Source organism: Gossypium arboreum, chromosome 12 (assembly GCF_025698485.1).
Source record: "Gossypium arboreum isolate Shixiya-1 chromosome 12, ASM2569848v2, whole genome shotgun sequence".
NCBI classification, from domain to species: domain Eukaryota; kingdom Viridiplantae; phylum Streptophyta; class Magnoliopsida; order Malvales; family Malvaceae; genus Gossypium; species Gossypium arboreum.
Genome location: NC_069081.1, coordinates 103,183,228 through 103,199,831, shown reverse-complemented (window position 1 = coordinate 103,199,831; position 16,604 = coordinate 103,183,228). Strand labels below are relative to the sequence as shown.

The 16,604-nt window shown below is 31.4% G+C and overlaps 1 protein-coding gene across 4 annotated transcripts; it reads left to right on the top strand.

The window, feature by feature from the left end:
• The first annotated feature begins 8,194 nt into the window (after nucleotides 1–8,194).
• LOC108460166 (histidine kinase 4) lies at nucleotides 8,195–15,131 on the top strand. Of its 4 annotated transcripts, none has more exons than XM_017759539.2 (12): nucleotides 8,195–8,469; nucleotides 9,132–9,639; nucleotides 10,069–10,302; nucleotides 10,403–10,572; nucleotides 10,986–11,204; nucleotides 11,295–11,481; nucleotides 11,566–11,617; nucleotides 11,723–11,952; nucleotides 12,210–12,308; nucleotides 12,692–13,404; nucleotides 13,841–14,347; nucleotides 14,476–15,131. In XM_017759539.2, exons 2-12 carry the CDS (start codon nucleotides 9,292–9,294, stop codon nucleotides 14,735–14,737), a joined length of 3,021 nt encoding a protein of 1,006 aa, XP_017615028.1. In that variant the 5' UTR covers nucleotides 8,195–8,469; nucleotides 9,132–9,291; the 3' UTR covers nucleotides 14,738–15,131. The 4 variants fall into 4 exon arrangements, with proteins under 4 accessions (XP_017615028.1, XP_017615027.1, XP_052879102.1 ...); XM_017759538.2 differs by having other exon boundaries at nucleotides 8,206–8,559; XM_053023142.1 differs by lacking the exon at nucleotides 8,195–8,469 and adding an exon at nucleotides 8,515–8,626.
• Nucleotides 15,132–16,604: the final 1,473 nt, after the last annotated feature.

Here is a 16,604-nt window from a genome sequence, read left to right as displayed (position 1 = left end):
TGAAATGTGTGAGAGAGAGAGTTTTTATTCTCCATCACCTTTTATTTTTTTTTGAAAGTGTTTAGGGTTATTTGGGGAAAATTCGAAATTTGTTCTGTGATTTTGATGACTCTAATTCACGAGAACTGAAATAAGAAATAAATTCAGTATCGACAAGCCTTAAGGCTTAAGCCTTTTTTGTGAAGAGAATCGTAATGTTGACATTCTGGCTCGACAAGACACTAAAATTAGATCTACTGCTGACATAAATGGAAACACCATTATTTATTTACAAACTCTTAACTTTTCTATTATTGCTGTTGATTCCCTTATATTGAACCTTGTTTTAATTAATCTACTTCTGTTTATGAAAAATATTTAATAAAATGTCGAGTGATTAAATAAAATAAAATAAAATATTCAAAAAATAAAATAAATTAAAATTTAAAATAATGATTCAAAATAATTTGTTATCCTCCCTACAACTAGAGACGACGAAGCAGAAACAAAATTTTATTTTCTTTTAAAACTGATACAGCTACTATAATTTTTAATTCTAATACATTTCTTGACATGTAAATCTAATAAATTGATTAATTAAAATCAAAGCCAGCTTAGCATATACATATACATATACATATACATATACATATACATATATTCTTTTTAATTTGAGTTTTAGGTACAACCAACAAAATTAAGTAATGTTGTAATGTTTATAACCCATTAAACCTTTATTAAAATGACGAGATAAAACTCTTTAGTTCATTTATAAATACGAGAGTACTTTAAATATTTCAATGAAAATTAAGACCATTTACTTATAACTAAAATTGAAAATGAGAAAATTTCTCTTGTACCTTTCATTTATCTTTTACTTTTTACTATTGTTTTCTTAATTTTTCTATAACAAGTTATCAGATGATTATCTTTTTGATTGATATTATATAGAAAGTAAAATTTGATCCTACGTACAATTATTAACAATTTTGAAATATGTCGTTTTAACTATTAAGACCTATAAATCATCATTAGGTTTTTAGTATTAAACGACAGAAAAAGAACAAAGCTGGTCAAATTTCTAGGTATCACTTCTCACTCTAATCTCTTATATTTTCATTCTTGTTTTATCCTCGAGTTGCTATATTACATTTTGTTTCTAGTGTACTTTTAGTATGTTTCTATTATAAATTTTGAGTGTTTACAATATCTTTTATGAAGTGTTTTGTTTTAATGAAGAATATGGATCTTTTGGTTGAAACCAAGATAAAAAATGAAGACACATGTCTAGCAGTCAGTGCTAGAACACAGATTATACTTAAAGATAGGAAATATTTTCCTCATTTAATTGCAAGAAATGAAAATGTCAACATTATATCTGGTAATGCAAAATTAATCGAAGGCTCTGGAACTGCTACGATATTATTACCCCAATGGACAATATTTATTATAAATGATGCACTATTTTCATCAAAATCCTAGAGAAATTTATTAAGTTTCAAATATATCTATCGAAATTGATTTCATATTAAGATTACAAATGAGAAAAATATTGAGTATTTGCAATTTATAACAGTTATAGTTGAAAAGAAATGTGTTTTAGAAAAATTACATGCCTTATTTTCAAGTTTGTACTGTACAACTATTAGTACAATTGAAACACATGCTATAGTAAACTATAGGTTTATTGATTCAAATACATTTACTAGTTTGCATGATCGGTTAGGCCATCCTGGATCATCAATGATGCAAAAAATAATTGAGATTTCACACACTGAAGAAACAAAAGATTCTTCAATTCAAGGAATTCTCATATGTTGCTTGTTCTCAAGGTAAATTAATTACTAGAGCATCACCAAATAAGATTAGGATAGAATCCTTTGCATTTCTGGAATGTATTCAAGGTGATATATGTGAGTCTATTTATCCATCATGTGGACCGTCTAGATATTTTATGATTTTAATAGATAAATCTACTAGATGGTCACATATGTGTCTATTATTAATTCACAACCAAGCCTTTGCAAGATTACTTATATGAGTAATTAAATAAAGGGCACAATTTTTAGATTATACAATCAAGACAATTTGTCTTGATAGTGTTGGCAAGTTCACATATCAAGTTTTCAATGACTATTGTATGCCTATTGGAATAACAATTGAAAGTCTTGTTGCTCGTGTTCATACACAAAATGGTCCAGTTGAATCATTTATTAAATGGGGATATGTTGTTTTACATGCTATAACACTTGCACGCATGAAACCAACAAGTTATCAAAAGTTCTCCTCATTACAATTGGCTTTTGGTCAGGAGCCAAATATTTCCTATCTTAGGATTTTTAGATGTGCGGTATATGTTTCAATTGCTCTACTACAATGCACAAAGATGAGTTCTCAAAGGAGGTTGGGAATATACCTTGGGTATGAATCCCCTTCTATGATTAAGTATCTTGAACCAATGACATGATTACGGCATAGTTTGTCTATTGTCATTTTGATGAAATAATATTCCAAACTTGAGGGAGAGAAAGAAAACAATTGGTAAAGGAAATTACATGGATGCATCATTATCATCTCATTTAGATCATTGAACAAATCAATGTGAACTAGAAACTCAGAAGATAATACATTTGCAAAATATTGCAAAGCAGTTGCTAGATGCATTTGCTGACCTAAAAAGAGTTACTAAATCTCACATGCCAACTGAAAATGCTCCAATAAAAATTGATGTCCTTGTAGGACAATCTGCTAATGCAAATGAAAATAAGCCCTGCCTGAAGCGTGGTAGACCAATCAGTTCCAAAGATAAGAATCCTTGTAAAAAAGAAAGGAGTAAATGCTCTAGATGATCATATAATAGAGGCGAGTGCCCAAAAAGAGGCCAAAGACATAATTGATCATAGAACCCCAAAAGAGGTTCAAGTACATGACAATAGTGATAATGAAGACATTTTTGCTTATAATGTTAATGCTGAAATAGCAATCGAAAATGAGAATCTTGAACCTACATCTGTTGAGGAATGTAGAAATAGAAAAGATTGACCAAATTGGGAAGACGCAATACAAGTAGAATTAAATTCACTTGCTAAATGTGAGGTTTTTTTGGACCTATTGTCCAAACACCTAAAGATGTAAAGCCGGTGGGGTACAAATGAGTATTTTTGCGAAAATGAAGTTAGATATAAAGCATAACTTATAGCACAATAATTTTCGTAAAGGCTCGACATTGGTTATAAAGAGACATATTCTCCTATGGTACATGCAATCATGTTTAGATATATCTTATAAGTTTGGCAGCACATGAAAAATTTGATATGCATCTAATGGATGTTGTTACAACCTGTCTATATGACTCATTGGATAGTGAAATTTATATGAAAATCCCTAATGGATGTACTATTCCAGAAGAATACAAAGTTTTCTAGGAAGATTTTTCAATCAAATTAAGAAAATCATTATATAGATTAAAACAATGTGGACGAATGTGGTATAATCGTTTTAGCGAATATTTTTTGAAAGAAGGTTATACAAATAACCCATTTTGCCAATGTGTTTTTATAAAAAAATATTTGGATCAAAATTTGTGATAATTGTCGTTTATGTTAATGATTTAAATATTATTAGAACTATTGTAAATCTTTAAAATGCAGTAAATTGTTTAAGAAAGAATTTGAATGAAAGATCTTGGAAAAACAAAGTATTGTCTTGACCTATAAATCAAGTATAAGATGAAATCCATGTCTATCAATCATCTTATACATAAACGATCTTACAGAAAAATTACACGAATAAAGCTCATCCATGGAGCACCTCAATGATTGTAAGATCACTGGATGTGAATAAAGACCCCTTTCATCCTTATGAAGATGATGAAGAGCAACTTGATTCTGAAGTACCATATATTAATGTCGTAGGGGTATTAATGTGAAATCTTCTCCAACACGTAGATATCGGAATAAAATGAAACATATATTTAGTTATCTCAAAGGAACAACTAATTTAGGTTTATTTATTCAAATCATTTAAATTCTCAATTAGTTGACTATGCAGATGTTGAATATTTAATAGATCCTCATCGAGGTTGATCCCAAATAGGATCTTTTTTTACATGTAAAGGTACATTTATATCATGACATTCAACAAAACAAACATTAGTCGTTGTCTCTTCAAATCATGCAGGAATAATTGTAATGTATGAGGCTAGCCGAGAGTAGAGGTGTTCATGGGCAAGGTTGGCATGGGTTTGAGTTGAGTCTAAATATGATATTAACATATTTTATGATTCTCTAAGCCCTGTCCAACCCAAAATATGAGCCTAAAATTTTGCCCAAGCCTGCCCATATTTGCAAAAGATTAACCCAAACCCATTTTAGTCCGGCCCATATTATTTTTTTTAAATATTTATATTATTTTAATTTAATATATTTTTTATATAGTCATCTTAACATTATTTTAATGTTTACATTAGAGTCTTATTATAAATTACATAATATATGAAAACAACATTATATACAATATTATAAACTTAAAATCGGGTCAGGTTGGGCCAAGCTTAAGCCTTGAATGTTCAAGCCTGAGCTCAACCCATATTTTAAACGGGCCTAATTTTTTTGTCCAAATCCATTTTCAAGCCAAATATTTTTGCTCAAACCCTCTCAAATTTCAAGTGGGCCTTCAGGCCTAGACAAGTAGCTCGACTCATAAATAGGTCTAGCTCAGAGTGTATTTGGCTAAGGCTAATGACTTAACATATCCAAAATATGTGTAATTTACGTCTACAGGAAAATGCACCAGCCATCTTATACGAAGATAATGCAGCATATATAGCTCAATTAAAGCGAGGATACATTAAAGGAGATAGAACAAAATATATTTCACCAAAGTTATTTTTCACTCATGATTTTGAGAAGAAAGGTGATATTGAAATTCAACAACTTCGTTTTAGTGATAATTTAGCAGATATGTTTAGCATGACATTACCAACCACAACATTTGAAAGGTTGATATACAAAATTGGAATGCCCTGTCTAAAAAATGATAAGTGACATCATCATTAAGGGGAGTCCAAAGTATGTTGCACTATTTTCTTTTAACCAAGACTTTGTTCTATTGGATTTTTCTGGTAAAGATTTTTAACAAGGTAACGTACAATGAGAGATTGTATACTCTTTTTCCTTCATGGAATGTAAAGGAGCTTACAAATAAAGCTCATTGTAAGTGAAATTGAAAAATGAAAAAAAAGTTCTCGGTACCTTCCATCTACCTTTTACTTTATTTTTGTAAAACAAATTATTATTTTTTAAATAAAGATGTTAAGTTAGAATAAAAAATAGTTGATTAGTAACTCTTTTTAAAATTTATTAAATGTTATTTTTAGGGTAAATTATAAAAATAGTCACTTTTATTTGCTTCAGATTACATTTTATTCACTTATGTTTAAAATGTTTTGTTTTAGTCACTTACGTTATCATTTTGCTACGAAGTGGTCACTCTTCCATTAAGCTCTATTACCTCTCTAACAGCGGTCCTACGTGGAGGTTCAAAAGAGTTTTAAATGCCAACTTCGATATTATATGTGGTAGTCTAAATTAAATTTATTTAATTAAAAACTTATTTTCATCCCAGCAACATGACATCCAAGTTGATATTTAAAACTCATTTAGACTGCCACATAAGGTTGTCGTTAGGGGGTAACAAAGTTTAACGGTAAAGTGACCACTTCGTAACAAAACGATAATGTAAGTGACTAAAACGTAACATTTCAAACATAAGTAACTAAAATGTAATATGAGGCAAACAAAAATGACTATTTTTACAGTTTAACCTATTTTTAAAAAAGTTAATAAATTAAGAAATCAAAGCCTTGAATTTCGTTAATCTGTTTAACTTTATTTTACTTGAAAACTATGGGGAAAAAGAAGAGAATTTCATTATTTTTCGTTAAAGTAGCAAAATTTATCAGACCCAGGATGAAAAACTACTTTCATTATGATAAAAATAAAAATAAAATATGAAATATTTTTATCATTACAATCTGAAATATCATTTAAGTCAGTAAATTATCTTCAAAGAATAAAATAAACTTAAATATACAAATTAAATTTTAAATAAGTCGTTATTTATTAAAAATTAAATATCATAAACTTAATAATTTTACTAATTAAATTAGTATCAAATTAATAGCGGATATCAATTTAATCAAAGATTTTATACCTGTATAGATTAAATGTATTTGGAAAGCACATTTTTAATTGCCCGTTATTGATAAACGATAACAAACGGAACGTGTTTTTTCCCCATTTTTCTTAATAATTTATTTTAAAATTTTAAAATATTTTAAATTAGATTTGTATTTACATGTTTAATATAATAATATAATAATTATTTAAAAATTAAAAATATTTAGATAATATAAAATGACATTGATATTAAGTATCATCAAAATACTTTATTAAATATGTTATACAATTAAAATCAAATAACAATTATACAATTTAATGTGAGTCGGAATAAATACAAATGCTGAAATGTAATCCTTAACCCTTAAAAAAATTTTCTTTAATTTTTTAATTAATAGAATTCAGAATCTAAATTAATTTTTTAATTTATTAAAATTTAACTAATTAAAATCCATAAACTTAAACGATTGATATTTACTTATAGACAATTAAACTATTGATTCTTATTAATTATTCAACATAAGAGGCAAAATTTATTAGAAAGAATAATCAGCAATTAAGCTAAACTCTCAATTTCAAAAATAATATGAGGATACAAACCAAATCTAATAATTAAAATAAAAAAATATTAATTTTCATAAATGAACAGAAAATTAAACTACTTCCCAAATTTCCTCCATTGGTCAGGTCAGATGAGGCACCTATAAAGAAAAGTCTAAACTGCAAAAGGGTAAAGTGGAAAATAGAGTGATAAAGTAAGGGTACAGATGTCAAATCAATGAAGGGAATAAGATCCGTGGCTTGTCGCAGGTCATTTTCTAAAAGATATGTGATGCTGATTTTTAGACCCTCCGAAATCTCTTTAAATTTATTTTATTTATGCGTTGAGTTGAGCCATTTTAAAAAAAATAAAAAAAAAATTGTATTTATGTTTTGTATCTACGATCTCATACACGTTAGAGAGAGAAAGAATAGAAAAAGCAGAGCCATAATTTTATATTTGAAAGAGATCAAAAACACAATCAAATCACATGTTGAAGGTAAACCCCCTTCCTCCAATAACATTTAACATCTCAATATTTTTTTCATTTCTAAATTATTCTGTAATATTCATCATATTCCTTTTCACTTTTAGTTTAAATGATGTCATATATTTTAATTTTACATGTAGAATTAAAATATTTTATTATGGTTTATTTATTTTTATTGTTTCGTATTAATTAAGGATATGTAACTATTTTCTTACTTTTAAAAATTTTAATTACATATATTAAATAATTATTTATATTTATCGATTAAATCTTAATTGATTGATATAAATATTGTTAATGTAAGAAGATATAGGTTCGAGTATATTGAAATGCATTATTCTCTTATTTATGAGTTAAAAAGAGACTATGTGTAGTTATATATATTAATCAGTACTAAAATATAGTAAAAATAATTATACTAAAATAAATCTAGTCATGTATGATGTAAATTAAACTAAAATAAAAATAAATTTCAATCGAAAGAACTGACATGTGATTTTATACATTATTAGTATGAACCAAAATAAAAATTTATACATAATACATGATCAACCTTTGTTAAACTCGTTAAAGATAAATGCAAATAATTTTAAAAAATATTGTTGATGTTTGTATTTATATAGAATTTGAGAATTTATTTTTATTTTTAATTTAAAAATTTTAGTTTAAATATTACTGTTGTTGGTAGTTTTATCAAAATTTATCTAACTAATCAAAATTCTAAGCTGTCAAATTTTAACAGAAAATACTTACAATTCTAATGAATGAATTGAAAAATTTAAATGAAATAATGATATATTTTAACCTTAAAATAAACTATTTAACAAGCTAATTCACATCCTTTAAAAAATTGAAGTTAATGACATAAATCACTACGAGTGATTTATACATTACATTAAATATAAAACTATGAAATAATAAATAATAGATTATATTAAATATGAAATTAGATACAAACTTCACTTGTCATGCTTGTCAACCAAAGTTGAGAAATACCATTAGCTTAAAAATTACATTATGATGGAAAAAATAAAACGGAAAAGAGAGAAGGGGTCGTTGGCTTTAAATATTTAATGTAGGCTTTGTCTTAGAGGGAGACAACAGCGTATCTGCAAAAAATCCAAAAAATTCGATTCAGTTTTGGCTTTAAAAAGCAATGAAGAAAGTTGGAAACATTAAATAATTGTTCTGAAATTAAATTAATATCAATTTTTAATTAAAAAAAAGGGGAACCCCCACTGCAGACTGCACCGATCAAAGGACGACCAAAGAAAAACTTGGTACTATGTAGTTTATACAAATATTTTACTATTATTCAATGACCTGTGCCTATTACGCCATTTCAATTGACCCCATTTCTTCCTCCAAAGGTCTTCAACTTTATCTTTTATTTTTTCTTTTTTGTCTTCCTTGGTCTTTGCTCTGTTGTGCTTTGCTGTGAGTGTTTGCTGGTCAATTTGCAGATTTTGATTTTAATATCGAAGAAAAACAGTGAACTGTAAACGTGCTCTTCTTTGTCTTTGTTCTCTTAAAACTAAACCAACACTTCCACACTTGGAAAGAGAACATGATTAGTGCTGTTTCTCTGTGAAATCCCCTTTTTTTTTTATTTTATATGGCAACAGAAAATAGAAAAAGAACCCATTATTTTGTAGTGAGAGATAATGAGAAATCTTTGGAATTTGAGCTGTCTTTGCATCTTTTGAGAGTCATGCTTGCTTCTTTCTGAGAATTGAAAAGTTTTCTCTTTTTCGAGTTCTGGGTTTCCCATCTCTTCTCTAGTTGTATTTTTCAATTAATTTTTCCGACTCATTTCTTTGTTCAAGCTTGTATTGTTTTTTTCCCACCAAGTTCTTTTTGTCCTTGAATCGCACAAAACAATGTTATGGTGATAAATAACATGGAGTTTTAGCTTAACTAGTATCTTTTCTCCTTGTTTCAGGAAAAAAAAGAAAGCAGGTATTTATTGACCCTTATATATAGTGTATGCATGTTTTATTGAGGGCTTTTTCTAGCTCCGATATGAAGTGGGTATCAAAGAAAGAAGAAGAAGAAGAGGAAGAAGAAGAACAAGTTCAGATATTTGTGTAGCGCTTTTACTAATGGGTCTAAAGTTGCAACAGAGCCAGCACCAGCACCACTCGGTGGCTGTCAAAGTTAATGAACAAATGGGGACCAAAAGAGGGTACACATTTATTCAGGCTAACAGAGCTTGGTTACCAAAATTTCTTTTGCTTTGGGTAATGGTGATGGCTTTTTTGAGCACTTGGATCTACAAAAAGATGGATGCTGACAACAAAGTAAGGAGGAAGGAAGTATTGAGTAGCATGTGTGATGAGAGGGCAAGGATGTTGCAAGATCAATTCAGTGTTAGCGTTAACCATGTTCATGCCTTGGCCATCCTTATTTCCACTTTTCATTACTACAAGAATCCATCTGCTATTGATCAGGTTGAGCCTTCTTGTTCTTGAATTTGGAAATTTATATGTTTCTATTTGAATCAAAGTTCTATATCTGTTGTATTTTGTTGGGAAAGAAAAGCCCCTTTCTGGAGCTTGGTCTGGTTGATCTCATATTTTCTTGGAAGTCCTAGATTGTGAACTTGTTTTCTAATTCATCATTTGCCTGATTTTTACAATATAAAAAAATGGCATCTTGAATAGTTTCTCTTTCTGATTGTGCACTTTGGGGTGCTTTCTTCTGTTTTTTGACGGTGAATTGTTTTTATTTTTTTGGGTCAACGATGGTGATTTGTTTTTCTAGTTCATATCTGTCTGAGTTTTACAATATCAAAAGTGGCATCTTTGATCATTCTTTTTCTGATTGTGCACTTTGGTTTTTTTTCTTTCTTTCTTTTTTGTTTTTTACAATAAATGCAGGAGACTTTTGCTGAGTACACTGCAAGAACTGCATTTGAGAGGCCATTGCTTAGTGGGGTGGGCTATGCAGAAAGAGTAGTGCATTCAAAGAGGGAGGAATTTGAGAGGCAGCATGGCTGGACAATAAAAACAATGCAGAGGGAACCTTCTCCTATTCGAGATGAATATGCTCCGGTGATATTCTCTCAAGAAACTGTATCTTATATCGAATCACTTGATATGATGTCAGGGGAGGTATGCCATTTACTATCCACAATCTGCTTATAAGTTCTAAGCTTTACCTTACTCTGATGTTTAAAATCAGTATTGGCATTGCCCGTGTTGCATTGCACAGGAAGACCGAGAAAACATCTTAAGGGCTGGGGCTTCCGGGAAAGCCGTCCTAACTAGACCCTTCAGGCTTCTTGGTTCTCATCATCTTGGTGTTGTTTTGACGTTCCCTGTCTACAAATCCAAGCTCCCACTGAGGCCAACTGTGGCAGAGCGCATAGGAGCAACTGCTGGGTAAGTTCTACTCCCTGTATTTCAAATTGGAAATGAAAGTTTTGTCTTTTTGAAACTTATTTGTGCTTGGTTGTGTTTGTAAGCTTTGCCTACTAGAGTTGGTGCATTCTTCAACGTAATTTTGAAATTCATTGGTCAATTTGAAAAGCAACAAAAGATAGTTTATGAGTGCCTTATGCATAGCATAAACTGGGCTAATTGAAATGCTTTTGACGTTCATTGGTCAAATTGAAAAGCAACTGTTCTTTGTTTAGTAGACACCTAGAAATCTTGATCTTCATTTTGCCTCCGGGATTCTGGATGAACATGGATGCCTTATGCATTAACTGGGCTAATTGCTGTGGTTTATTCATATTTTTACGTGTATAGTGGATTTTCTTGTGCATTAAAAATAAACTTGTAACTGAACACAGATACCTTGGTGGAGCCTTCGATGTGGAGTCCCTTGTTGAGAATCTGCTCGGGCAACTTGCTGGAAATCAGGCGATACTAGTGAATGTGTATGATGTTACTAACTCTTCTGATCACCTGATCATGTATGGTCACCAAAATCAAGATGGTGACTTGGCTTTGTTGCATGAAAGTAAGCTCGATTTTGGAGATCCATTCAGGAAGCATACAATGATATGTAGGTAAGTGTATGACCAGCTACTTATTCACAAGATTCGCAGAACGAAAGCAGTTGTTTTTAGAAGTGCTTACTAGTTGCCCATTTTGAGCAGATATCATCAGAAGGCGCCAACATCGTGGACGGCACTCACAACTGCTTTCTTATTCTTTGTTATCTGCTTATTAGTTGGTTATATCTTATATGGTGCCGCAATACACATTGTTAAAGTCGAAGATGATTTCCATGAAATGCAAGAACTGAAGGTTCGAGCAGAAGCTGCAGATGTTGCCAAATCACAGGTATTTCTTTCAAAATACATCTATCAACACTTTGTTGACTACCGATTCTGAGCTAAAACTAATTATGATTTGTTCTTGATGCAGTTTCTGGCAACAGTTTCTCATGAAATTAGGACGCCCATGAATGGCATCCTTGGTATGTTCTGTGTATCTCCTTAAGTTTTTCTTGATGAAGCATACATTTGAGGGCATTAACTGATTTCAATCATCAATGTTCTAATGACTTTTTGAATGGTTTCAGGGATGCTTGCTTTGCTTTTAGATACGGATTTAAGTTCAACTCAAAGGGATTACGCTCAGACTGCTCAAGTGTGTGGAAAGGCACTGATAACATTGATAAATGAGGTGCTTGACCGGGCAAAAATTGAAGCTGGAAAGTTGGAGATGGAAACTGTCCCCTTTGATCTTCGATCTATCCTAGATGATGTGCTCTCTTTATTTTCCGAGAAGTCTAGAAACAAAGGTGTTGAGGTAAGTCTGGATAAAATTAATGGAAAATCTAATACTTCATTTTTCGGGTTGTTTTTAATTCCTATAGGCTATAGGCTTATAGGGTATGCCTGACTGGTAACGGAAAAATCTTATGGTTTATAATGCTTGAACTAATTCAATGTCTTCTTTTTTCCTGCTTTCTTTTCTCGGTTCGATGGATTCTTGACTTCAATAAATGGTGATGTACCTGATGCTGATGATGACTCAAATGCGTTGTAATTGTTTGGGAACTGTAGCTGGCGGTCTTTGTTTCGGATAAAGTTCCGGAAATGGTTATGGGGGATCCTGGAAGATTCAGACAGATTATTACGAATCTTGTTGGGAACTCTGTTAAAGTAAGTGGGTTGCTTTATCTTTATTTGTTTAACACTCATTAGGTAGTATATGTCTATGTTGTTCTGACTTTCCATTTTTCTTGAAGGACTCATGTCCGACACATATCCAGATATAAGTATTCAACCCTCTAAGGACCCTCAAAATACATAGAAAAACTTGGAAACATCGTACATACCCGTGTCAAACACAGATCCTTATCTGACACTCCCACCTGATTCCGAGTAACTTAAGTATATGTTAATTTTCACCATGCCCCTTTTCTTGGGGTTCTTATCTACTTAATTGGTTGAGGTTTTTGAATCCAAAAAGAAATTTTGTTTAGTTTTTTTTTTTCTTGGATCAATTTGCATTAATTGAGTCCTTTAAATTGTATGTTTGACAGTTCACAGAACGGGGACACATATTTGTTAAAGTTCATCTAGCAGAAAAATTGAAGCCCATGGCAGAGGCAAAAGCTGAAACTTGTTTGAATGGAGGGTCAGATGAAGGTGTGCTGGTATCAAGTGCGCCCCAGTTCAAAACCTTAAGTGGTTATGAAGCAGCTGATGAGCGCAACAGTTGGGATTCCTTCAAGTATTTAGTTGCTGATGAAGAATCGCAATATAATGCCTCGATAAACATGCCAATTGCTGGTGAAACTTCTCAGAATGTCACTTTGATGGTATCTGTGGAAGATACAGGTATTGGGATCCCTTTAATTGCCCAGGATAGGGTTTTCATGCCATTTATGCAGGCAGATAGTTCGACTTCGAGAAATTACGGTGGGACAGGTATAGGCTTGAGCATTACCAAGTGTTTGGTTGAGCTAATGGGTGGTCACATAAGCTTTGTTAGCCGGCCACAAGTTGGAAGCACATTCTCATTTACTGCAGCTTTCGGGAGATGTAAAAAAGCTTCATTTAGTTATACCAAAAAATCCAATACCGAAGATCTTCCTTCCAGTTTCCGAGGATTGAAAGCAATAGTAGTTGACGGGAAACCAGTTAGAGCTGCTGTAACCCGATACCACTTGAAGAGGCTCGGTATGCTGGTTGAAGTTGGAAGTAGTGTAAAGATGGCAGCTTCTGCAGGTGGGAAAAATGGCTCTTTATGCGGGTAAGTCGAATTCTGGTTTAGAATTATTTTCATTTGGAAGGTTATTCATAAATTCAATTATGTCTTATATTTCGGGAATTTTGCATGGTGGCCATCATTTACTTGATGATTCAATTGTTTTCAAACATTTTTGCTGGGTTAGAGTGGGCTTTTCCTGGGAAAGACAGTATTTTAGGGAAATATTAGAGATGTTTTTCATCATTTAGAAGTTGAAAAAAAGCTTACCAAGCAGAATGCGATACTGAATGCATGGCAGTTTTACGACATGAAATACTTGTTTTTTGCTTATAATGAACTCTAAAAATGTAAGAGATGGTTTTAGAAATCGAAACCAACCATCAAATTGCTGTAAGAAGGCCAAATACTATGGATCATTTAGGGGGGAGGGGACCAATATAAATTTTAACTTCAGCTAATTGCTTCATTGAATATGCAGAAGTAAAAACCAGCCGGATGTAATTCTTGTCGAGAAGGATTCATGGCTTTCTGGCGAGGATGGCGGTTTGAGTTTAGGGATGTTGGACCGGAAGCAGAATGGACATGTGTTGAAGTTGCCTAAGATGATTCTTCTTGCGACAAATATTACGAATGCCGAACTTGAGAAAGCAAAGGCAGCTGGTTTTTCAGATACTACAATTATGAAACCAGTGAGGGCAAGTATGGTGGCTGCATGTCTTCAGCAGGTGCTCGGGATAGGGAAGAAGAGGCAGGCAGGAAAAGATATGTTGAATGGATCCTCGGTCCTTCGGAGTCTACTTTACAGGAAGAAAATATTAGTAGTCGATGACAATATGGTAAATCGGAGAGTTGCCGCTGGTGCATTGAAGAAGTTTGGAGCTGCTGTAGAATGTGCCGACAGTGGAAAGGCTGCACTAAAACTGCTTCAGATTCCACACTATTTTGATGCTTGCTTCATGGACATTCAGATGCCGGAAATGGACGGGTACGTAATTATGTATTATCATATCTTTTGTGGTAAGAAGAGTCAACAATCAGGATATTGAAAAGAAAGAAAAAAGAGAAGTCTTATCTAGTGCTATGTCATCAGAATAACATGAAGTTTTATTTCAGGTTTGAGGCAACTCGTCGGATACGAAAGATGGAGAGCCAAGCAAATGAACAGATCAATGGAGGCAGCATAGATGAAGAGTCTGCCCGGAAAGGCAAGTGGCATGTCCCGATATTAGCCATGACAGCCGACGTAATACATGCCACCTATGATGAGTGCCTGAAATGTGGGATGGATGGATATGTCTCGAAGCCCTTCGAGGAAGAAAATCTCTACCAGGCAGTAGCCAAGTTCTTCAAAGCCAAACCAATCTCGGAATTGTAGTCAAAACACCTTGCACCATCATTGGAAAGTCAACAAAACCAAAAGCTGGTTGGACTTTTTCAGCGAAATTTTCCCAATCCTTCTGGTGCATTTTGGTTTTAAAAAAACTACGTATAGTTTCCTGGAGCTCCCGAGAATTCTGGACTGCATCGAAAGCAAACATGCATGCATGTTCGGGGTATTTGTATACTACCCCAGGAAACTGCATCCCCATCTGTTTGTATAGATCTTTACAAAGGGGATGCTTTGATTCTATTTGGAGACTTGGGATCTTTTGTTCGAAAATGGGGTTCTGATTTTTATGAATTTTGTTGTAAAAGCTTCGTTATTGAGTTTTCAAATCTCAAAAAGAGGTATCTTACAAATTCAACACTGAGGTATCTTACAAATTCAACACTCGGTTTGTATTTATAGTTATATTTTAAAGCTTAATGGCTAAAAAGAGACTAAGCAAAAAATCAAAAAAGATTTACCTCTAATGGAGTTTTTAAAGTTGAAAAATTTATCAATCAAGTACTTTTAATAATAAAATGTGAACGTATTGAGAGATGACTAATAAAAAGGCTAAGGAGGCAACATTGGATATTCCTATTAGCTTTAGGTGCTAATGTGGCCAGATTGTAAGAATAGAGAGTACACTGTGAAATCAAGGTACTTTGCATTAAAGGAGAGTTATTATGGATATGATGCAAATAGATTTGATATGAATGTATAGGAAGAGATATGGTCTCTAAAGGTACCTAGTAAAATTAAGGCCTTCTTTTTTTGGACTTGTTCTCGTCTACTACTGCCTACCTCTTTGTAAAAGAAAAGGTTAAAAGCTCTCCAATTTGCCCTCTATGTAATGAAGTCCAGAAAAGTGATCTTGAGTTGTGAGTGAAGTAGATGCATCTGGTTTAAAGCATGCATGGGATTAAAATTTGAGAGAGGTGGAATTTGGATTTTTTTTTTTTCTTATATTAGGATAGAAGGAGAAGGATTAAGAAATAAGGAATATATTATTTCATGTAAGGTATTCTAAAATCTTGTAACATGCCGGTCTGCGTAAGGATGTTGTATATGAGAGATTACAAATGTCTGTTTGTATAAACTTTTCTTATATGAAATACAAGTTTTACCTTTCTAGCCCAAAAAAAAAAAAAAAAACTTCAATGATCAAAATATAGTTATGAAAAGTGACCAAAATAAAATTTAACTAAAGATAGATGATTAAAACTGCAATTTACTCGTTTATGATTTCTCATTAATTAAACATGTAGTATTAATACACAAGTAAATGAGCACATGTGACCATACATAAACAAATTACTTCATTTTCCAACTTAATAAGTACAAGTACTAAATAAATATCTAATTTATATAAATGGCAATAATGTGAATTTAATAAATCAAATCACGATAACTGCAAATTGCTAATTAATTTTAACAGTCAAATTAGTAGAAAATTTTATTACATTCTCCTTAATTTATGAATAAAATGGATTATCTAAGTAAATAAAAGGATTAATTTCTATATACAATAAAATGGAATTGGGAATATTTGATCACACCAAAAAAAAAAAAGTAATATTAATCGAGAGATTCATATTTTTAGGAAAAAATAATTAAGGAAAAGGTTATGTATTTATGCTTCATTTTTTTAAAAAGTTTAGTACTACAAATTGAGTTTAAAGTTTTAAAAGTGATTCTATTAATCATGAACTAATTTTGTGGAAAAAAATTGAGTTTTAAGACTTATTTTATTATATAAATTCAAATATCTTTAAAGAATTTTTTTAAGTTTGAATATATATAATAATATATTTGTGACTACCTATATATATATATATATATATATATATATATATACATATACGTTTATTTATAT